The following is a 24,277-nucleotide window of genomic DNA, read 5'->3' as shown; positions in this document are numbered from 1 at the left end:
ACCTACAAACAGCGAGATTGTGACCTGAGCCAAAGTCAGACACTCACCCAGTGGAGCCACCCAGGAGCCTCATAATCCTTTGTTTTTCTATGGTGTTGTTATTTTCCTCTTTGATTTATGATTTTATTTATTTGAGCCTCCACCCTTTTTTTTAATGAGTCTGGCTAAGGTTTATCAACCTTCCTAAATGCTCAGTTTCTGGTTTCAGTGATCTGTTCTATTGTTTCTTAGTTTCTGTGTGTGTGTGTGTGTGTGTGTGTGTGTGTGTGTGTGTGTGTGTGTGTGTTTTCCTAATGGTTATTATTTCCTTCCTTTTACTGGTTTTGGATTTTGTTTGTTCTTTTTCTTGCTCCTTGGTGTAAGGTTAGGTTGTTTACTTGAGATTTTTCTTGCTTCTTGAGCCAGGTCTGTATTGCTATAAACTTCCTTCTTAGAACAGCTTTTGCTACATCCCAAAGATTTTGGACCATTGTGTTTTCATTTTCATTTGACTCTATGGATTTTTTATTTCCTTTTTGATTTCTTGGTTGACCTAGTCATTTTTTAGTAGTATGTTTTTTAACCTCCATGTATTTGTGTTCTTTCCAGTATTTAAAAAATTTTTTTAAATGTTTATTTATTTTTGAGAGACAGACAGAACAGAGCATGAGCTGGGGAGGGGCAGAGAGAGGGAGACAGAATCCAAAGCGGGCTCCAGGCTCTGAACCCGACGCGGAGCTCGAACTCACTGACCATGAGATCATGACCTGAGCTGAAGACAGGCATTCAACTGACTGAGCCATCCGAGCACCCCTTTCCAGTTTTTTTCTTATGGTTGATTTCTAGTTTCATGGCTTTGTGGTAGGAAAAGATGCCTGGTATGACTTCAGTCTTTCTGAATCTGTTGAGACTGGTTTTGTGGGCTAATATGTGATATATTCTAAAGTATGTTCCATATGTACTTGAAAGAATTTGTTTCTGCTGTTTTAGAATTGAGTGTTCAGTATATATCTGTTAGATCCATCTGGTCCAATGTGTAATTCAAAGCCACTTTTTTCTTGTGTATTTTCTGTTTGGATGATCTGTCCATTAATGTAAGTGGGATGTTAAAGTCTCATAGTATTATTGTATTATAAGTGATTACTTCCTCTAGGTTTGTTGTTAGCTGCTTCATGTATTTGGGTGTTTCCATGTTTGGTGCATAAATATTTACAATGATTATATCTTCCTGATGGATTGTTGCCTGTATGATTGATATAGTATCCTTCTTTGTCTCTTGTTACAGTCTTGTTTTTATTTTTATTTTTTTAATGTTTATTTATTATTGAGACAGAGAGAAACAGAGCTTGAGTAGGGGTGCGGCAGGAAGAGAGGAAGACACAGAATCCAAAGCAGGCTCCAGGCTCTGAGCTGTCAGCACAAAGCCTGACGCGGGGCTCAAACCCACAGACTGCGAGATCATGATCTGAGCCGAAGTCAGGCGAACTGACTAAGCCACCCAGGCGCCCCTTTACAGTTTTGGTTTTAAAGTCTATTTTGTCTCCTATATATATTGTTACCTCAGCTTACTTTTCACTTCCATTTGCAATTTAAATGGTTTTCCATTCCCTCACTTTCAATCTATATATGTCTTTAGGTCTGAAACAAGTCTCTTGTAGGCAGCTTATAGATGAGGCTTGCTTTTGTATTCATTCTGTCACCCTGTGTCTTTTGATTGGAGTGTTTAGTCCATTTCCGTTCAAAGGAATTATTGGCAGGTATGTATTTATTGCTATTTGTTACTTGTTTTATGGTAGTTTTTGTAGTTTTTTGTTTTTTTTCTGCTCTTGGTTTTCTCTGTCATGATTTGCTGGCTTTCTTTAGTGATATACTTGGATTCTTTTCTCTTTATTTTTTGCATATCTATTACTGGGTTTTGATTTGTGGTTAGAATTAGGTTTGTATTAATATGTTATGCATATAGCAATCTGTATTAAGTTAGCTTGAACTCATTCTTTACTCTTCTCCCCCCACATTTTAGATATATGGTGTCATACTTTACACCTTTACCTTTATTTTGTGAATCTTTTGACTGATTTTTATAAATACACCGAATTTTACTGCTTTTTTTTGGTTTCCTACTATTCATACTCCTACTTATGGTCTTTCCACTGACAAAATCCCCTTTAACATTTCTGGTAGGTCATGAATTCCTTTAACTTCTGTTTGAGAACGTTATCTATTCTATTCTAATGTTCTATTTATTTTTGAGAGAAAGAGAGTGTGAAAGAGAAAGAGAGAGACAGTGTGAGCAGGGAAGGGTCAGAGAGAGAGGGAGACACAGATCTGAAGACAGGCTCCAGGCTCTGAGCTGTCAGCACAGAGCCCATCACGGGGCTTGAACCCATGAACCGTGAGATCATGGCCTGAGCCGAAATCGGATGCCTAACCGACTGAGCCACCTAAGCGGCCCTATCTATACTATTTTAAATGATAATCTTGCTGGATAGAGTGTTCTTGGCTGCAGGTTTTCTTTCTTTTTTTTTTCAGTAGTTTGAATATATCATCATCCCACTGCCTCTGGCCTGCAAAGTTCCTGCTGAAAAATCAGCATATAGCCTTATGGAGTTTCTCTTGTATGTAACTGTTCTCTTTTCACTTGATGCTTTTAAAATACTCTCTGGGGGGCCACGAACCGTGAGGTCATGACCTGAGCTGAAGCCAGACGCTTAACTGACTGAGATACCCAGGCGCCCCATTTCTCTTCTCCTCAAGAAGTCAGCTCTGTCTTCTCCTCTTGAAAGCCATGGCCTTATGAAGGAGAGATCCTGGAGTGTCCTGGAGTGCAGTGTCCCTCGTTCACCAGAACCTGGCACAGGCCTGTCTCTGTGCACCCTGCTGTTTTGGCTAAGCCACTTTTGCCTTTAGTGCAGTCATCTGCAAGGCTGTCTTTGCCTCTTGTGGGCAGGGTTTTGTCCCTGTGGTGTTAGTGGGCCAGTCTGGGACCACCTTGAGTTGAGTCAGACCAGGCATTTTCCAGAAATTCACTAGCACTGAACCATAGGGGTAGCTTTCCCTGTGGTGTCCGCTGAGAGGCATTCATCGGTGGGCAGGGCCTGCAGTCAGACCAGGCGTCTGCCCCAGCCCACTTCTGGGGTTGCAGTCACACTGTGTGTGTGGTTACGTTCCCTTCTCTCCAAGACAGGAGTCACTTTGGAGTGGTGCTGGCCCCTGTTGGGGCTTCTTGCACATTCCAAAGCTCCGCTTTGCACCCTGCTGCTGGCACCACTTTGATGGGCTGTGCCCAAGGTTGTATTGGAAGCGGCAGGTCTACGGGAGAATGCTGGCCTGTGGCGCAGTGTTAGCAAGGTTTGTACAGGTCTGCTGTGGGAGGGGACCTGGATTCACTTGAGAAAACTGCCATGAGGCCAGAAGGGTGAGTCCCCAGGAGAATATGGGGGTGGAGTTCACAGTGGTTAGTAAGGCTTGCAGGGTCTGCCGTGGGACGAGAGACCTGGCTGGAGGGGTCGTCTGCCCAGGAGAATGTGGGGGTAGCAAGTTGGGTGGAGAATATTGCGGGGCTGGTTCCTGCAGGTGTCCATGTGTCTGGGTTGGGGGAAAAGGGCGGGGGATGGCGACCGTCTGCTCTTTTGTTATTGAGAAATCTTTCAATGATCTCTGCCTCCCCAGCACACATTCAAATTAGTAAGGACATTTCCCTCTCACATGTCCTAGTCATTTCCACACTGCTACTTCCGCGCAGTATATCCCCAGGGGCTGTTTGTTGTGCTGTCTCTCTAGGGGCAGGACTCAGATTCCACTCACACTCTGCCCTCTGAGTCTCCCAGAGCTGACCCCACTGAGTTTTAAAGTGCCAGGTGTTAACGCTCTCCTGATTGTAAGAAATCAGGAAATTAGGCCTCTCTGGCTTTCAGAGCCAAATGTTGTGGGGATTCATCTTCCTGGTCAGGGTTCCCCATTCCTGGGGTGCTTGGTGTGAAGATCTGTGTCTTGCCCCTGTCTACACCTGCATATCTCTCCTTCACAAGGACAATCCAGCAGTCTGCCCTTCCTACCCTCTTCGGTGTGGCCTCTTCTCTATGTTTAGCTGTGAAGAGTCTGTTCTGCTCATCTTCAGGTCATTTTCTGGGCTATTTACACTGATGTGGACGTTATCTGGTTGTATCCATGGGACAAGGTGAGCTTAGAATCTTCCTATTCCACTGTCTTCCCCGGAAGTCTACTGTATTCTAGGTTCTGTGCCGTGTTACTGTTGGCATATCTGCTGCTGTTCTTATCCTTGTTATGTAATGTTATCTCCGTCATTTTTCTTTTTGGAAGGTGAGAAAATATTCTCATTGTCTTCAGGGTTCTGAAATTTCATAGTGATGTGCTTTGGTGGTGTGGATTTTTCATTTCTGATATCACATTTTTAATTTCTAAGAGCTCCTCAGCTTTCTAAATGTTTCTTTTTTCTACTAGCTTTGTCTTCTGGTTTTGTGGATGAGGTTATGACAGTTATTTTCAAGTTTTCTCCTGCTTCCTACGTTTTCCTCTAAGTGCCCTCCACTCCCTCCAGTTGTTTTTATGCTGCATCTTTTGTATTTGGAGCTTTTCTTATATATCAGATAATCTTTTTTTGTCCATTCATATTTAAGAATGATGCATTTGTTGGGAGCCTGGGTGGCTCAGTTGGTTGAGCATCCAACTTCGGCTCAGGTCATGATCTCACGGTTCATGGACTCGAGCCCCGCGTCAGGCTCTGTGCTGACCGCTAGCTCAGAGCCTGGAGCCTGCCTCAGATTCTGTATCTCCCCCTCGTTCTGACCCTCTCCTGTTCATGCTCTTTCTCTGTCTCTCAAAAATAGATTAAAAATGTAAAAAAAAAATTTTTTTTAAAGAATAAGGCATTTGTGTAGTAAGGAATTTCATCTTGTCCAAAATGGTCTCTCTTTTACTTCAGACCCCTGGAATGTCCTGCCTCATAGAGTGTCTTTATTTAATTGGGGCTTTGGGCCATTACAGATGGTCTAACAGTGTGGCTCATGTTGAGTAATTTGGGTCCGGTGGTATCAGATCTACTCCCAGAGGGCCTGGAGACTGAGATCAGCCCCTGGGAGTTAACCACATATTTGTGATCACCCCCAGTAAAAACTCTGGGCCTCAAGGCTCAGGTGAACTTACTTGGTTGGTAGTACTCCATACATATTCTCACATATCACTAGCAGGAGGCAATAACACTGTCCTTTGCTCCACTGAGAGAGGACAGCTGGCAGCTCTGTGTTTGGAACTCTCCTGGGCCCTGCCTCATCTGTCACTTCTGTTAGCTGAATTTAATCCATATCCTTTTATTGTGATAAACCATCACCATGAGTGTAACAACTTTCTAGCTTTCAGTGAGTTCTGTAAGCCTTCCAATAAATTATCAAATCTGAGGTTGTCTTGGTGATCCACCCCCCATGACCTTGTAATTGGTATCAGAAGTGAGGGTTGTCTAGTGCATTTCCTCCACGCTTTGTGGCAGTAAGAAGCTTGTTAGAAGCTTTCTGGACGTGGATGGGGCTTATAAACCATAGGATGATATTGCTGCGTCATTTCGTTGGAAGACTCCAAGTTCCATTTTTGGGGGTCTTTTTTTCTTGGCCTGGGTGGCTTCTGCAGAAATTAATCCTCCAGCCTTTTGTGTAGACGAAGATGAACATAAAACTAACTGCTAGTATTTTCAGAGTTGAGTAGAGAAGGGTAGCAGCACTGGATATCAGATTTCATTTATTTTCCTTATTCAGTATGTTATTAATTTTAGCCTGCTTTTGTTTTTGGTTCCTTTAATTACTAAAAATTTCAAACATCCTGAAAAGTAGAAGGACTAAGGTAAAATCACCCATAGATACCAATCAGCTAGACGTAACTGTCATTAATGGTTTACAGTTTGCATTAGCAATGTTTTTCTGAAATATTTTAAATTAAAATGATAGACATCATGACATTTCATTTGTAAATACTTGCTTATGTCTTTAAGGAATAAAGGTATTTTCTTACAATATCATGATATCATTATCACAATAACCAAATTTGAAATAATTTCCTGATATTATCCAATACCAGGCCTTTATTTAAATTGCTCCAGTTGCCCCAAATGTATTTTATAGCTGATGTGTTCAAGCCAGAATCTAAATAAGGACCATGCATTATATTCAATTGTATTTGTCTCCCTTCATCTGGAACAAAGCTTGTTTTTTTTTTTTTACTGCCATGAGTTTGATGATTTGGGATTATCTAACTTGTAAATCATTCCAACTTTAGGACTTATCTGATGATTTCCTCATGATGTCATTTAACTCATTTTTATCTCTTCTGTATTTCCTTTAATTTGGAAGTCATATATTAGTTTGGGTTTTCTTGAAAAACAGAATCAGTAGTAGATACATGAATATAGATACAGATAGAGATAAAGAGATTTAATATAAGGAATTGGCACACATGATTATGGAGTCTGAGAAGTCTGAGATCTGCAGTTACTAAGCTAGAGACCCAGGAGCGCCAAGGTGCAGTCCCAGTCAAGTATGAAGGATTGAGAACCAGTAGAACTGATACTCTAAGTTCTAGTCCTAGTCCGAAGGTCTAAGATGCACGTGAGCAGATGGTGTAAGTTCCAGTCTGAGTCTGAGAGCCTGGGACCCAGAAGAGCCAGTGGTGTACATTCTGGTCCAAGTCCAAGTCTGAAGGCAAGAGAAGGCCAGTGCCCCAGCTTACAGACAGTCAGGCAGACAGAATTCTTTCTTACTCAGCTTTTTATTCTGAGTGGATATTCTTTTTATTCTACTCAGAGGATCAGATGAGGCCCGGCCACACTGAGGAAGGCAACCTCCTGTACTCACTACTGATTCAAGTGCCAATTCCATCCAGAAACACACACACCCAGAAATAATGTTTCAACAAATACCTGGGCACCCCATGGCCCAAAGTTGATACATAAAATTAGCAATCACGTATTTAAAATCTGATTAGATTCAAATTAAACAGTTCTGGTAGATTACTTTATAAGTGATGCTATATATTTTATATTATGTCATATCATGAGCTCCTAATGGATGGTTATCCCACTATCACTGATACTAAGTTGGATCATTTGTTTAATGAGATTGCAACTACATCAGTCAATTCTATGATTCTAGCTTAGCCTTTTGACCTGCAAGTAATGTGTGGGGTGTACTTCTACACCATGTGAATATCTAGTTCCCCACAAACTTTTCAGTGTCTTTTGCATCTGAGTCTCTGGGATTGATGTCTCCTATGGCATTGATTTGGGCTGCCCGTGGCTCATTTAACCGAAGTGATGCTTTAATAGCTGTTTTTATGATTCTGGGAAGCCCTGAGCTGCCTTGTTGCCCTGAGTGCCTCAGCTACCCTGTTGGAGAAGGCACTTGGAAAGGAAAGGTTTTGGTGCTACATGGAGAAAGAAGGACGCCTAGTGTCCCAGCAGAGCTTGCCTGTGTCAATTATTTCATTAAGTGTGGCAAAGTGACAGAGTTTAGTTTGATTCTTTGTGTTGTTAAGTCCTACAGTTTTCTTCTCCCTTCCCCTTAGATGCTAACACTTCTTCCATAGTCTTCCCTGTTTGTGAATCCTTTCTTGTCCCCAATTGTCCCTTCTTTCAAAAGATTTCTCATCCGATAGTAGCTATGCCACGAATCTTGGTTAAGTGAATGGCCGAAATATTGTGTTCTAGTTTATCAAGGCTTCCCCAAACCACCAGTCCCCATTTTCTATATAATCTATGTTTTTATCATTGATTTGTCAAATGTTATAGATGATTGGCTGTGTGTCACTTAAGCGCAGTGGTGGAGAGCTGGGCTGGGGGAGGTAGAAATTTGTGCACTGATGAAATGGTCTGGGTCTGTTTGCATTGGGGAAGCTTCTCCTGGTGGGAACATCTGAATAGACAATTCAGCAAACAATCCAACATAACCACTAGATTACCTGCCTGTGCCCGATACATAGTAAACACATAGTACATAGTAAATATTTAGTGACTGACTTAGGTAAAAATTATAATCGTATATTATCTGTTAAAGTTCCAGAGGAAGCTTTTGTGATTGAAAGGCTTGGGAAAGTTCCTCAGGGTGACATAGCGTAGGATTTTTGATTGGGGTGACCTCGCGTGCAAGCTAGATACTTTTGATGGTGAAAAGGGGTGCTAAAATACTTAAAATGATATGTAATTTTAAAAAATATTTATCAAATTGTTTTTATATTTTTAGTAGCTCTTCTATTCAAGAGAAAATAGCTCTATTAAAAAACTTTTAAAAAATAATTTGTTCTATAACAAAATATATTCATGTACATCAAAGCCAAAAAATATATTCATATTAATTATCTTAGCATTATAAAACAACATTAGTTGAGTTATTACTCTGTTTTAAGCAGTTTCTTAACTGTATCATTCTGGTATGTCATTGTTTTATATATATGTATATAAAATATATATATATATTTTTTAAGCTTATTTTATTTTGAGAGGTGGAGGAAGAGGCAGAGAGAATCCCAGGCAGGCTCTGTGCTGACAGCGATGTGGGACTTGAACTCACAAACTGTGAGACCATGATCTGAGCTGAAACTACGAGTCAGATGCTTAACCAACTGTGCCACCCAGGTGCCCCTATCATTGATACTTTTTGAAGAGCATTGAAAATGTTTTTTGAAGAACATTGAAAGATATTTTAGATAATTAAAATGTTCACTAATTTTTTTAAAGTTGCATTTTATTTTTTCTAAGTTTGAAATTCTTGACACCTTCAATTGATTCATCTCTGTAGAACATATTTCTAATTGAGAAAATATTTTCTCCACAGATGTTGAGGTATTGGGTAAGCTTAGAGCAAATTGTGTAAGTAGAGGGTGTTCTCAATTCTCATTTTTTAAAAATTGAAATGCATAAATATTTTGGCATAAATAGTTTCACAGCTAATATATTTTTGCCTCCATTGCAAACAAAATAATATATAATTTTTTAAGACAGAACTTGTCAAATAAGATGTCTCTGCTTAAGATTCTTTGGAATGTTTTGCTAAATCGAAATACTGTAAAATCTCAAACCATCTCAATTTCACTTCTTTCCAGTACAGAATATAAATGTAACCAATTTAAAATAGGAGTTTGTGGTAACTAGTCTCCAAAGATGGTCGGGATTTCTGGGATTGATGAGCCCTACAGCATTGGTTCAGGCAGCCCTTGACTCACTGTAACTAATAGAGTTTCGCAGAAATTAAGCCTTAGTGGCTGTTTCTATGATTCTGGGAGCCCTGAGCTGCCTGGTAAGAGGCTCAGCTACCCTGTTGGAGAAGGCACTTGGAAAGGGGGAGGTTCTGGGCCTGCAGGGAGAAAGAGAAGGGCACGTGGTGTCCCCGCAGAGCCCAGTCTTCTAGCTGCCTTCTGTAAGGCGCTGGTTGGATGAGTGAAACCACTTTGCATGTCTCAGCCCCACGTGACCCAAAGAATTAGGAGAAATGATAAAGGGGTTGCTGATTTTAGCCATGACATTTTGTTGTGATATGTTTTGTAGTAGTCGATAATCAAAGCAGATTAGGTTGTGGTATTCCAAAGTACAATCTTAGAATTTTAAAACAGCATTATTTACTAGTTGAAATGCCCTCATTTAATTTGTTGAAGTCTTGTCTTTACTTTTGTAGGGATACATTTTAGTGTCGTCTTGTTTACAATATTTACAAACACTTGTCATCAGTAATAGTGGTTCACTAAGTTTCAAAAGCTGGAGACTTTTGGTGTTTTATTTACTTAACAGGTTTTTTTTTTTTTTAAAGATTTTCAACCTGATTTTGAAAAACAATAAAGCCAACAACACATAAGGTTGTGTTTTCAAAATAGTTTAGGAGTAGTTGTACATCAGCTTAGACTGACTGACAAAATGGTTCTTTCTCTTCCAAGAGCCAAATGTTTCTAAGACTCATCTGATGATGTTCAGTAAAGAGAATGTGCATTCTGCCAGGAAGAAGTATTTATTTTTAATTAAACATCAGCTTTCTCAGAAAGATCAGGTAGTTCACTTACTCTCTGTGTATATAAAATATTTAAAATTTGACAGCTACAGCTTGCACTTCGTTACAATGTGAAGTTTATTTGGATGAAATTGTAAATTATGTGTCTGTCACATTCATTTCCAAGTGTATTTCTGCTCCATAGGTTTTGTAATTTAATAAGAAAATTGTTTTTATCATAATAGAGTATTCCAACAAAATTTATACCCATGTTACCATTGTAAAATCAAATAATGATATGTTCAACACAATCCTCATTTAACTGAATTTACAGTGCCGGTCACCGTGATGTCAGATGTTTTACCTTCAACAAAATAGACTTTAGAATTTTTTCTTGAATTTGGTAAATTCTATTTTAAAACTGAGCCAGTATTTGAATTAATTTTACAGATTTTTCTCTTTGAAGCATGTGTGACTCTGATCTAGAACAGTATTTTCTAGTTTTGAAACTATGCTTCCAGAGCCAACAACTTAATAACTGCTGCTTTACTTATACGTGTACTAGGAAATGTGGATGGAACATTGAGCAGTTTTTAGAGTACAGATCTTTCTCAACGTATGGTGGCGTCATGTCCTGACAAATTCATCATAGGTTGGACATACTGTAAGTCAAAAATCCATTTAATACACCTAATCCACCAAAATCATGGCTTAGCCTAGGTTACCTTAAACATGCTCAGAACACTTACATTAGCAAGTGGGCAGGATTATCTGACACAAAGCATTTATTTATTTATTTATTTATTTATTTATTTATTTATTTATTTATGAGAGAGAGCGAGAGAGAGAATGAGAATCTTAAGCAGGCTCCATGCCCAGTGTGAAGTCAGATGGAGAACTCCATCCCACAACATGGGGATCATGACGTGAACTGAAATCAAGAGTCAGATGCTCAACCCACTGAGACATCCAGGTGCCCTCAAGGTCTATTTTACAATAAAGTGAGAAACAGAATGGTAGTTATGGGTACAGGATGGTTGTCAGCGAATGGGCAGTTTACCCGCGTGGCCGACTGGGAGCTGTGGCTTTAGCTGCCCGACATTATAGGATCCTACTGCATAGTGATAGCCTGGGGAAAGGTCAGAATTCAAAATTTGAAGTGTGATTTCTACTGAGTACATATTGCTTTCGCATCATCGTAAAACTGAAAAATTGTAAACTGAACCATTGTAAGTTGGGGACCGTCCATGCTCATTTTATCTAAGTAGAAAGTCATGCTTCAGCGCTTTATAGAACTGCATCTTCTGAGGTTGTGTTAAATGGCCATCTTTACGCACAGGCTTCTTAACATAACTGCTAATTTTTGAAGTATGTATAAAGATGCTTCCTAGCAGATTTGGGTCTTGGAGTGAGTGACATCTTTGTAGAGCTATGTTGGCACCCAGTAAACGTTGAAAAGCATTTTGTGCAAATTACAGATCATCAGCTCTTCTGAGAAATGGAAGTTCAGAATTTAATTTTTCATTAAGCATACTTTTTTGAGCTCATTGTTGCTAATAGGTTTTTTTTTCCAAAATAAAAAGAGCTAACTAACCCTGAAGAGTTTTTGATTTATAGAATGAATACATATAGATTGCATATATTATATTATATATATAGACTATATAGAATATAAAAATGACAAGGCATTGCATTCAGTTAGTGCTTCTCTAGGAATCTAGTACACAGTTTCTCACACTTCTCATGCCCTGACTGGTGGTGTGGCGTGTCTGTGTCTCTTGTGGGCCTGGGCCCAGGCCACTCAAATGACTGCAGAGACACAAGAGTGTTCTGTATTTCTCCTACCACCTCCCAAGACTGGAAGGAGTTAGCTGTTGCTCGCCACAAATGTCCCAAGTACCCAGTTGTCACTGAATGTCCTGCATGCTGGGAGGGTTTGTTGTATTATGCCTGGAAGATGGGAGAAGGGTCGAATTGTGGTCTCCTTACAGAGTGAAGTACAGATTCAAGTGAGATCTCTGTTCTCTATACTTTCCTCTTAAATGATACTGGAGAATATGGTAGAAACTGGGGTCTGTGAAACCCAGCCTGGTTTATTTTATTTATTAAAAATTTTATTTTATGTTTGTATTTGAGAGAGTGTGTGAGGAGGGGCGAGGGGCAGCGGGAGAGAGAAAATCTCAAGCAGGCCTTATGCTCAGCGTGGACCTGGGCACGGGGCTCCATCTCACGGCCCTGGCATCAAGACCTAAGCGAAAATCAAAAGGCGGACACTCAACCAACTGAGCCACCCCCATGCCCACATTTTGTTTATTAAAGAAAATGATATATAGAAGCATAATTTTAAAGAAAATTATATATAAACCAGATGGACTGGGGGTGTCAACTGAGCATGTCCTGGGCAAATTAGCGTGATGGGTTCACTCTAGTGAGGACCAGAAGCTCGCAGATGGACCGGATTGAGTCCAGTATTCAGTTTTACTCCAGTGGTCAGAGCATGGAGGCAGAGGGATGAGCTCTGGTGGTTTGTTCCAGTCTGTGGACTTGCCACACAGACTTAGCTGAGGATATTTGTGGGTACTGAGCAGAAGGAATCCTTCCTTGAATTTTGTGCTCTGTCAGCATTCCAGCGCCTCTGGAATACCAACTCTTCTTGGACTGTTCACTCTCTGGATGGCACGAGAGAATGCGCACCTATTCGTTTGAAGGCACATTTGAAAGACTGAAATGCTACAGTCAGTGAACTGATGAGGTTTTGACCACTCTCTCCTCCCTGCTACCATTGTTCTGGTCCAAGCTGCCACCTGCTGCTGCTCGAGCCTTCTCCTAGCTTCCTCCCAGCAGCCAGAGGGGCTTCCTAAAATGTAAATCTAAATCAGATCTTTCATTCCTCCACGCAGAGTTCTCTGAAGATTTCCTCTCTCACATCTGAAGTTCTTTCTGTGCTGAAAAAGTCCATCTTAAGGGGTTTTCAAACCTTATGGGCTATGCTGCACAACAGGCCATGAGCTTTACATTGCCACAGTGTACATGCCTACATATGTATAATTGAAACAAAATTTCTGCATGACTCTCATCTGTATTGTATATAAGGTGCCCTACTGTTTTCTATTTTATTGTTTCTTCTTCTTTTTAAAAAATACTGGCTGTAGCTGACAAACTTGATTTCATGACATGTCCATGGGTCATGGCTCTCGGTTGGGAGAACATTTTATTCTATGACCTGGTCCATAGCCTCTCTGACTTTATCTCTACTACTCCCAGTCCTTCTTGTTTACCACCCCCGAGGTACACCTGTGTCCCTGCTTTGCCTCAAGTATGACATGTTCGCTCTTGCTTGAGAGCTTTGCATTTGCTCTTCTCTGCCTAGAACACTGTTTCCCCTGGTTGGTGGTCTCTTTGCTCACTTCCCTATTTAACATGGGGCTCTGCTCAGTTGTTTTCTTACCAGAAACTCTCCCAGACCATGCCCATCCCTATCTTCTCCTTTCTCTTGCCCTATGTAACATATGTTAGATAATATGTTCAATATATATTTACAGGTTTATTTGTCTCATCTCATCAGAAGAAGCTTTGTGAGAGTCAGGATTTTGTTTTCTCTTTCGCTGCTGAATCGGCAGAGCCTCAAGCAGTGCTGGGACCATCGTGTGTACCCCTTTTTTATTGAATGAAAGGATAAATGTAATTCATCAACAGATGTGTATCAACCAGACTTTCTAGGAGCAAAGTCCCTGGTATGCCCATATCTTAAATTTAAGCTATCGACTTTGGGATGGAGACCCCTCACTCTAAGCAGACCTAATGCCATTTGGCCTAGGAATTCTGGGGTCTTGTGCACCTGCACATGGGCTGGAAAGAGAATGTGATCTCAGGAAAAGTCTGGCTCCATAGACTCCGTAACTATGGGGAAAGGCGTTGTTATGGGTGGGCCAGTGTGGTCCTGTCTCACCCAGCGTTATATTAGTATCATACAGGATTTATATAATAATCAGGTTCCATCTGGTGGCCTGTGGTACTAATGTTTTGGTGATCTTTTCTGTGGGAGCAGTATGGTGGCATTCTGATGTTATCCTTTTTACCTGGCATCACACAGCTATGTCAGGCTAGATTTGTGGAAAAGCTCAGTGGCAAGGCAGGTCTTGACAGGTTGGAGTGCGAAATGCCCCAGGGAGGCGTTAAACCATGCTGATGTCTGGACTGTAGCAACAGATATCTTAACTGGTTTACCTACTGTAGTCTCTTTCCACCTGTCCTGAACACTCCTGTCTATGTGCCTCTTAATTCAAAAGAGCTTAGTGTATTTTGTTTTTATTGCTCAATAAGGTAAGGCTTGCATTTGGGGAAATTTTTCAGTTTTATGGAACTGCAACATGAGAAATCTTATATAATTCAAGCTCTGAAGAGAAACACTTCTATCAACTTGGTACATATTCTACTTTTTTTGCACATGTACCAACAGATATATGTTTTATTCTTGTATTTTTGTTTTTATAAACATTTTTAAATGTTGTTAATGTTTATTATTTATTTTTGAGAGAGAGACAGAGTGTGAGCAGGGGAGAAGCAGAGAGAGGGGGAGACCCAGAATATGAAGCAGGCTTTAGGCTCCGAGCTGTCAGCACAGAGCCCAATGCATGGCTTAAACTCATGAACTGCAAGATCATGACCTGAACTGAAGTCAGACGCTTAACCGATTGAGCCACCCAGGTGCCCCATAAACAATTTTATTTTTAAAAAATCATTGCCATGAAGGTCGCTTATTTTCACAGAGTAGAGGACCATAATTGGGTTTCTATGACAGTACTTACTAATTTACCTCATTCTTTTTAATGGCTGGGTCATATTCTAGATTATGGATCTGCTATATTTGATTGAACCAATCACGGATCTTGGTGTCCCTTGTAGCACTGCTACCGTAAATACCTTTTCATGCTTGTATTTGCATATTTGTGTAAGCATTTCCATGCTACATATTCTGTATGCCGCTTGTTTTTAGAAAATACTTCTTTGATTCTATTACCGCCAGTTTGGGAATCTTCAGAGGCTCTGATCACTTCCAGGATAACGTCTAGACCAGTGCTGTCTAATAGAAATACAACGTGTGAGGTGCCTGGGTGGCTCTGTTGGCTAAGTGTACAACTCCAACTCAGGTCTTGATCTTGCTGTTTGTGAGGCCAAGCCCTGCTGTTAGCACAGAGCCTACTTGGGAATCTCTCTCTCTCCTCTCTTTCTGCCCCACTTTTCCACACACTCTCTCTCGCAAAATAAATAAACTTAACAACAACAACAACAACAACAAAAACAAGAAAGAAATACAACACAATGTAATTTAAGATCTTCTAGAATGTGTATTATAAAAGGTAAAAAAAAAAGATGAAAATAATTTTAATAACTTTTTATTTAACCATATTTATCCCAAATATTATATTTTCAGTGTGTAATCAATATCAAAACATCATTATAGAGATATTTTGCATTTGTTTTGGTGCTAAATCTTTGAAATCTGCTGAGTATTTTACACTTAAAGCCTATCTCAGATTAGACTGTTCCACATTTCAGATGCTCCGATGGCACATGTGTACATGGCTGCCGATTAGATAGCACAGCTCTAGTCTCCTTCGCCTGGTACTTAAGAAGCTTTACAAATAAGCCACAGTGAACCAAGTAGAGCCAACTTGCTTTTATCCCTGACACTCCTTTTCTCATAAACCTTCAGTGCTTCCTCTTTATTCTTCTTGAATCCTGCCCATCCTTTGGGTAGGGTTTCTCGGCGTTGGCACTACTGACATTTGAGGCTGGTTACTCTCTGTTATTGGCCGTTTGGTTGGTCCTGAGCCTGTTGCTGGTAGTGTCCTTGGTAAGGAATGCTTGCAGTGCACATGTGGGCACATCACTTGTGGCAAATTCCATAGACAGGTCCCCTACCAGGGCTCCTATTTATGGGTGGGCCATCTCTTCTGGTTCTTATTATGACTGAGGACACACTTCAGCAAAAATGTCAAGGAACTTTGAAGATCAAGATTTATTACTCACAGGTCCTGGAAAGTACTCAGCACACCCAAGGGCTGCCCTGGGCAGTTTCAGGTATAGAGAGAGCGCGCAAGTGTGCACACACAAATGATGACAGTGTCTTCATTAGGGTCTGAGGGTGGGGTGTCTAGGTGGGCTCCCTCTTTATTGGCTAATTTAAAGCAAAAGAGCGGGAATTGGAGCATGAGAAGGGGAAGCGGGGTCATTCAAGGCAGCTGTCTAGGTTACCCAGGGCTTTCGGAAAGGTGGCCTTCCTGTGTGGCCATTGTCTAGTTCCTTGTTGGTTGGTTTGTTAGTAATGGTATCATACAGCTGTCAATATGTTTATTCAGGAGGGATGTCTTTTGAAATGGATGCCTAAGCAATGAAAAGCTTAATGTCAGGCACTTATGCTCCAATTAGGAAGCTTACTGTCAGGCACTTACACTATTGAGACACTGTCCTGTATATTGTAGGATGTTTAACAACATCCCTGGCCTCTGCCTTCTAGATTCAAGTGTCACTCTCTTACTGGCTGTGACAACCCAAAATGTCTCCAGACTGAAAACCTCTGCTTTAGGGTCAATCTCTCACCTCCACTTATTTACTAAGAGATTTTTTTTTTAGCCAACTGGATGAACCTACTCTGACCTTCCCTTTCTCTGAACTTGACTTATTGCCCAGCCACTGTGGTAAGTGTATGTTATAGGAAAAAAGCCTTTTGTGGTCAACTGTTTGAGAAATGCTGAATTAAAGAAAATTTAGAAGGGTTTCTTTTCTGTGGGACTTTGTCAGAGAGGCTCGTGTGCTAAATGGTTTATGCATCTCCAAGAGAAGCTAACTCATCTAGCATGTCCCAGGCTTACTGACCATTGTAATAGAAATTTATCATTTTTTAACTTTCCAGCAACTAACTCCTGTCCTCCTTGTGTTGGGCAGTTCCACTGGGGAGGTGCTAAGAGGAAAGAATGGGTCTCTCCTCCTCCCTGCTGCCCACAGTCATGCATGGTTCAGGCTGAGGCTGTGAGTGAGTTAGGGTAAGTGGTGGTGCCACTGTCCCCAGCAGCGGCTGTGACATCTGCGCTAGGCTCTTGCTGTTAAATGCTGACGTTGTTCTTCTGGTTTGGGCTCTGCATGGTTGTCTTTGGCTCCTGTCTGTTTTCTGAGCTTGTTCGTCCAGTCTGTTCTCAGGGGCTGAGTTTTTACCATCCTTCCCTTTTTATTCTAGTCACCAAAGGCAGTTTTCTTCATTTTTCATGGAAAGATTCCTAACTGATTAGTTGGAAATGTTGGTTAAAAGCATTGATTTTTTTTTTTTTTTGCCCCATATGTTGGCTTATGTTTTATATTATTCAGATCTTCCGAGTCTGTGAATTTATTCCCTAAGCTTTCAGGAGAGCAGCAAGCTATTCAATGCCACTGTGCTTCTCACACCGGGTGGCACAATGCCTATAGGCCAGAAATGCGAAATGGGGAGGTAGTAGGACTTGCATTTGGGTGCTTCACTCCTCTAAGGGCGTCTGGCTCTCTGGCTCCGTAGTTGAAGCCGCCCCCAGCTGTTGGACCTCTGAGGCTGGTCACTGAGTGATTACGGGCATGCTGGGAACAAGTGGATCTGAAACAGGGGGCTGGAGACTGCAGCAAACAGTATTTTAGATGCCAGAGCAGGTGACTAGGTTCTCCTTTTGGTGCTTAGATTAACCTACAGATAATAGCTGGTGAATCGAGAAGAAGAATAATTGAGAGAAAATAATTAGTAAGAGTAGCGACAGCTGGGAAAGGAAGGGCTCGTGTCTCAAGGAAGGATAAAGGATAAGAGAAAGTGGGGAGACCTTAAAATCACAATGGGATGCCACTATGTGATGCCAGGTGCAAGAGCATTTGTATCTTATAATGTGAAGACTGTTCCACTGTGATGATGTGTTCTGAAAGAATGTTATAACCCATATGATTCTGGATACAATTAATACTGGAAATGACAACCAAAGGGAAAGGGAAGGTAAACAGAATAGTCTGGACTGGTACAGAAGGAACAAATTAGAAGATCTTGTCATATTGGTGCCAGAAATCTAAGTTGGAATATTTTATTTATTTAAAAATTTTTTTTAAATATTTCTTCATTTTGGAGAGAGAGAGACAAACAGACAGACAGACAGTGCGAGCAGGGGAGGGGAAGTGAGGAAGGGAGACACAGAATCCAAAGCAGGCTTCAGGCTCTGAGCTGTCAGCACAGAGCCTGATGCAGGGCTTGAACCCACTAACTGTTAGATCATGAACTGAGCTGAAGTCAGATGCTTACCCTGAGCTACCCGTGCACCCCTAGGTTGAAGTATTTTAGAAGGCATAGTAAACTAAATACTCACCTGGACTTGAATTTTTATCCTAAAGAGTGGTCTTAATGGAGAATGTATGTTGAATGGGAGTTGGAGATTAGGGTCAGAGTGGCTGTGGGGAGACGTCGTAGTAGTAAGGCTCTGGGAGTAGTAGCAATGGATGTTGTAATGTAGTTGGTGTCTTGGTTTCTTTTTTTTTTTTAAATAGGCTTCACCCCTAGCATGCAGCCTAGTGTGGGGTTGGAACTCATGACCCTGAGATTAAGACCTGATCAAGAGTTAGATACTTAACCAACTGAGCCACCCATGCAGTCCCTGGTATCCTAGTTTCTAAACCATCGGTCTGGGTTCTGAGGATTGGGTTTACATAGTAGAATGTTGGAAAGGTTGGCTCATGTCCAGTGGGGGCATGGATGTCCTAGAGGGCTCACCTGGAGCTCTTTGGATGGCAGTTGACTTTGTAAAGAAAGCTAATTCTAGTTCCTACCTGCTAGTAAGGATGAGGCTTCCAGTCTTTCTTGTAAATTTTTGGCTTAGGAAGCGGGCAAGGCTGAGTTTGCTCATTTATGTAAGTAGAATATCTTCTGAGCTTGGATGGATCAGGCATGCACTAACATCCAAAGCTCTTTTTCTCTAGCCAAGCTGCCCTTTTCCAAGGCTAAGATTAAAAGACCCGACATGGTTGTGCACTTGGGTGGTTCAGTCAGTTGAGTGTCTGACTTTGGCTCAGGTCATGATCTCATGATTCGTGAGTTTGAGCCCCATGTTGACTCTGTGCTGACAGCTGAGAGCCTGGAGCCTGCTTTGGATTCTGTGTCTCCCTCTTTCTCTCCCGTTTGTGCTCTGTCTCTCTCTGTCTCTCAAGAATAGAAAAAAAATGACTGCACATGGTCAGTTGATATTTCATTGGTTACAGTGTCTGGGGTAAACAGTAAATTACTGTGGTCACCTGGATGGCTGAGTTTGTTAAACAACGGATTCTTGATTATAGCTTAGGTCATGATCTCACAGTTCGTGGGCTTGAACTCTGCATCAGGCTCTGCATTGACAGTGTGGAGCCTGCTTGGGATTCTCTCTCTCCCTCTCTCTCTCTCTACCCCTCCCTCTCTTTCTCATAATATATAAAAAGTTTTTAAAAATTAACAAATTTACTGTGATGCAAGAGCCTCACTGAGCAACCATTTTTGTGCTAGGCACTTGTGCATATGGTAAGGTCTGGCTGATTCCTGGGAGGCTGCAAATTAAAACTGAAAATAAGCAGAAAGAATGAAAAGAAAGCATGGAAAATTTAGTCTTTCTTTTCCCAAATGTTGGAGGAAAATCTCTAATAAAGTGTAACAATGTATTTTTCTCCATTAGGAACAAAGGTACAATCAAAATACAAAATAAACCTCCTTTCACAGAGTGATCACCTGAAATTCTCTGAAGAAGTGCGAGAACATCCAGGGAGGCAGCAGGGCAAGTGGCAGAGGGATTCCGTGGTAGATTCGTGAGGAAAATGATTTGTCTCCATCGAGACTTAAACAGGAAAACAAATCACAATAAAAAATTGTGAGAAAAGTATCTGGGAATAAATTTATAAGTGATAGAAGGGCCTGAAAGCCACCCAAATGACACACTAAGAGACACAGTAGGATATTGTTTCACGGGAGAGTTTTAAGAAGAGAGTATTATCGCCTAAAGAGTATTATGGCTTCATGTCGATTCTCCCCAAAGGCACGCGTACTTGAAACCCCTCCCGGCCCCGTGAGAGAAGATTCTGTGGTACTGAGGAGACTGTGTGATTTGAATCACTTCTCCTGGAAAGGAGACGCTAAAGGGTACTCGAATAAAATATTAAAAATTATGAAGGACATAACGAAGGCCAATCAGTCCTTTCTTTTCCCCAGACCCCATAATATGAGAACAAGGGTTATTTGATGAAATTAAAGAGTAGCAAATTAAGTGCTAATAAAATGAGATAGTCACTTATATAATTCATTACCATGGGAGGTCACAGAGGCAAAGTCTTTGTCTGGATTAAATATGGGGCCGGGTAATTTTATGACCACTAATGATATTTTTAACAGTGGAGGCTGGTATCACAAGACAAGTCATCCTATTACATCCTCCAGCAGGTGGTTTGCGGGGACCTCTGGCAAGTGGTGTCTGTGAAGTAGGAGAGCAGGCCTGTGGGTTCGAACCTTTGAGGGGACATGACGAAAAACCAGTGGTTAAGGTGGATGTCCTCAGGTATTCTGTTCATGGTTCAGTCCTGACTTCTGAAGCAAGTCCCACGCTTCAGATCCACAGGTTCTTTATTAGAAACAACTGGGGTGCAGAGTTCCATTATACAAGGTGAATAAGTTCCAGAGATCTAGTGTACAGCAACGTGACTGTTGTTAACAGTACTTCATTGTGTGGTTGAAATCTGCCCAGAGAGCAGATCTTAATTGTTCTCAGCACACGCAAAAAGTGAAAAAACAGAAAATGATGTGAAGTGATAGATAGATTAGTTAACTTGATTGTGATGATTATTTCGTAGTATATATGTATATCAAAACATCAAGATGTGTATCTTAAACATACACAATTTTTATTTGTCAGGTATACCTCAATAAAGTGGTAGGGGAAAAGTAAACACTATTTTTTTTTTAAAGCAGTTGGGAAAGGTATTGCTCAGATTTCAATCATTGCTGGTGTTGGGGGAGTATTCTGTTTATTTATTGAATGCCACCCATGTGTCAGGCACTTGGCTTGGAGTTTTAAAAATCTGGGGAATGTAAACATTTGACAAATCAGTGTACTTAGAATGAAGGCGTCTGCACTAACAGTAGACTGTAGAGTAGCATTAAGAGCAAAAAACAAAGGAGCAGCTCAACCTGCGTGGTTCAGAGAAGGTTCACAGAGAAGGAGTCATTTGAACTGAGGCTACGTTGGGTAGGAGTTCACTCTGTGGGCAAGATAATGAAGGGCAGAAGGAGCAGACAGCATGCACAGGTCCAGAGACGGAATGTGACAGGATTGCCAATGAACTCCCGATAGTTTAGAAAGGCTGCACCACAGGGATGGAGGAGCAGAGAGGGAGAAGAGTCCTGGGATTGCCCATGACGTCTCTCCACTAGTAGTGCTTCTGTTGGTAGGAGCGGGGAATAGAGAAGAGGTGGAGAGGGGCCCCGGAGTGTCACATGACTGTGGCCTTGCCCCACCAGCATAGGCTTCCCTCTTCTGGCCACTGACAGCAGTTGCTTGGTGGTGAGCCTTGTACTCCACACAGCTCTTTGCCTCATCGATTTTACTATCTGCCCGAATCCATCTTTGCCACAAACTTAATCACCATTACTAGTTGCTTTTTTGTTTTGTTTTTTTTAAAGAATCACTCCTGTCTTTGGGTAGAGAGTGGTTCTTATAGGTCTTATAAATTAGGATGAGTCTGGTGTGTCTGGTCTTATTTCTCTGGGCTTTACCTAGAACTTATCTCTGTGTGGGGAAAAAAGGCAGATTTCATTTGCTTGACCTTAGACCCCCATTTTCTCTGTGATGTTGGCTCAGTAGACAAGCAGGAAAACACACAGTGTCTTTGAGGAGCAGAGGGATTGAAATGTTAAAAATCTGTTTTGTTAAATGATTTCAGCTAACAAAATAATGTAATTGAAAAAAAAAGCACTCAGACTCTGCTCTTAATTCAGTGATCTTTAAATAAGTATATCATAATTAATCACTCAGACTCTTACTTAGAATTTCTACATTAATATTGATAAGAGGAATCAATTGGAAATGACAGAGAATATTTTTTGTAGAAATGTGGTCTTATCTTTGTGGTAGATGCACATACTTTATTGTTATTATTTGTGTTGCTATGCAGTGCAGCATGCAGTCAGCAGTTCCCCCACTGCATTACAGAGAATTGTCTGCTGCAGTCCCTCTTATCCAGGGGGCACATGTTCCAGGACCACCCCCACTGGCCGCCTGGAACTGTGGACAGTACTGGATCCCACGTATATACTATTTTCTCCTATACATACACTCCTATGAAAATTTTAATTTATAAATTAGGCACAGTAAGAGGTTAACAGCAATAATAATAAACTCGAACAATTAGGACAGTATGCTATAAGTCATGTGAATGTGGTCTCTCTCAGAATATTTTATTGTACTGTAGTCACCCTAATGATGATGTGAGATGATAAAATGCCTATCTGATGAGAGGAAATGAGGTGAATGATGTAGGCACTGTGACCTAGCGTTAGGCTACCGTTGACCTCCTGCTACCTCAGAAGGAGGATCATTGATGTTTGGACTGCAGTTGACCACAGGTAACTGAAACTGCAGGAAGCAGAATCATAGATAATTGGGACACATTTTGTAATGAATAACCTTTTCCACTGTGTTTTTTTAAGGCTCTTCCAAGAAGTTGCTAGAGGGATATAAAAATGAAGCGATTTATAGAAGGGGAAGATGCTAGAGGGGTATAAAAACGAGGTTAGTTATAGAAGGTAAATGGGTGTGTGCTCAATGTACTCTCAGGTAACCTCCATTAGAATGCTGGTGGGTAAAAGTGAAAACACGTGTGCCACCCCGTGTTTGGTGTTAGGCACTCAAAGATAAGATCATGACTCAGAATACAGTGACCACAGCAGACCATTTTACCATGGCTCCTTGCTTAACTAAATACAAGTTGTACAGTATAGCTGTATCCAAATGTTAGCTCTGTCTGAGGAGCTTGGCAGTGTTTTCACAAAAGCTACCATGTAGGCTGGGTTCAAAATAGAAGTTACAGTTAACTAAGAGATGGAGGGTGGGATCCAAGTAGGAAGGAGCATTTCAAAACAGAAGCAATAAAGCTACCTCCCAGGATTTTGAACACCTTGTTCTTTCTTTCCCTTTTGAAATTTCTGTTCTATCAGTGTTATAATTTCTGATACAGTTTGAAATATTCTCCTTTGAGGAAAGGATGGGCTATATCATATCAGCATCCAGTAGAGATTAATCTTGTCAGTAAGTGGATAGTGATCAAGTATTTCTTTAAGCCTCAACATTAATTCACTCAGGTATTTATTAATCATTTGTTCTCCTGGATGGAGACTTACAAATAAGTCTTTGCCATCAGAAGTGAAGCACGCAGCAGGAGTAATGTAACATTTTCCTCCATTGTTAGACATATCTGTGTAATGAATCAATACAGGTTCTTCCGGTTCCTCCTGCACTTGATTTTTCATGAAGTATGCCTTTTCTTGACCGAGCTTCTTTCAACAAGGCTGTTGCTTTGTAATTGTGCAAATAAGAAACAGAAGCTTTACAAGAATTTTGATGCAAAATGATATCCTTTCAAGGACTTTGTAAAAATAGGTGAATATATTTAACAAAGAAGTGTTCTTCTTTCCTCTTTAGACCTTAGCTGGATCTCCAAAATACAAGTGAATCAACCAGCAGTTCTGAGACGTGCACAGCAAATTCAGGCTCGCAGAACCGTGAAAAAGGAGTGGCAAGTAAGGTTTCTTCTTGAGCATTCTATTCCTGTAGTTTACAATGCCTGGTCTCTTCCCTCAAGGCCACAATATTGAATTTTGCTCAAGATGCATCTAAACTTAAAAGATTGCAGCTGTCCATGACTTATTTTAATAATTCATATATGATGATGATGGGTTGGAGAAAGATAACACATTTATCCAAACAAGTTAAACATCTTATCACTCTTGAGTGGCAAAGCCGCAAATGAATTTGAGGCATCTTTATTCATGAGTGAATTGAATGGCGTATTTCCTCAACACATTTATTCAGTCCCTTAGACATACCTTCTTTGGTTGTCGTCTATTTTAATTTTTAAGCCATAACATCTAAGCCTGGTGTGTCTGCTGTTGAGGCCCTTAGGCATAAAAGTTGACCTTCTTTGATCACCATGTTTACCTCACTATTAATTTTCATAAATCATTCTCCAAAATGCAAAAAGTGATGTTTCATGGGCTACTTGTGGTCAGCATTTCTTTCAGTGGATACTGACCA

At 40.8% G+C, this 24,277-nt stretch overlaps 1 protein-coding gene across 2 annotated transcripts in view; it reads left to right on the top strand.

Moving 5' to 3' along the window:
* Positions 1-24,277, top strand: part of DERA (deoxyribose-phosphate aldolase) — a 115,144-nt gene that overhangs the window by 23,448 nt on the left and 67,419 nt on the right. Inside the window, exons 1-2 of one of the 2 annotated variants that reach the window (XM_029955094.1) lie at positions 4,226-4,299; positions 23,666-23,763. In XM_029955094.1, the coding sequence (XP_029810954.1) occupies positions 4,269-4,299; positions 23,666-23,763 (129 nt within the window). In that variant the 5' untranslated portion in view covers positions 4,226-4,268. Of the gene's footprint in view, positions 1-4,225; positions 4,300-23,665; positions 23,764-24,277 lie in introns of those variants that run through there. The other variant, XM_029955093.1, reaches the window with a different exon arrangement.

The sequence above is a fragment of the Suricata suricatta genome, chromosome 10 (genome assembly GCF_006229205.1).
Source record: "Suricata suricatta isolate VVHF042 chromosome 10, meerkat_22Aug2017_6uvM2_HiC, whole genome shotgun sequence".
NCBI classification, from domain to species: Eukaryota; Metazoa; Chordata; class Mammalia; order Carnivora; family Herpestidae; genus Suricata; species Suricata suricatta.
Note: the sequence above shows the minus strand (reverse complement) of the source record. Positions and strands in the feature narration are given on the sequence as shown.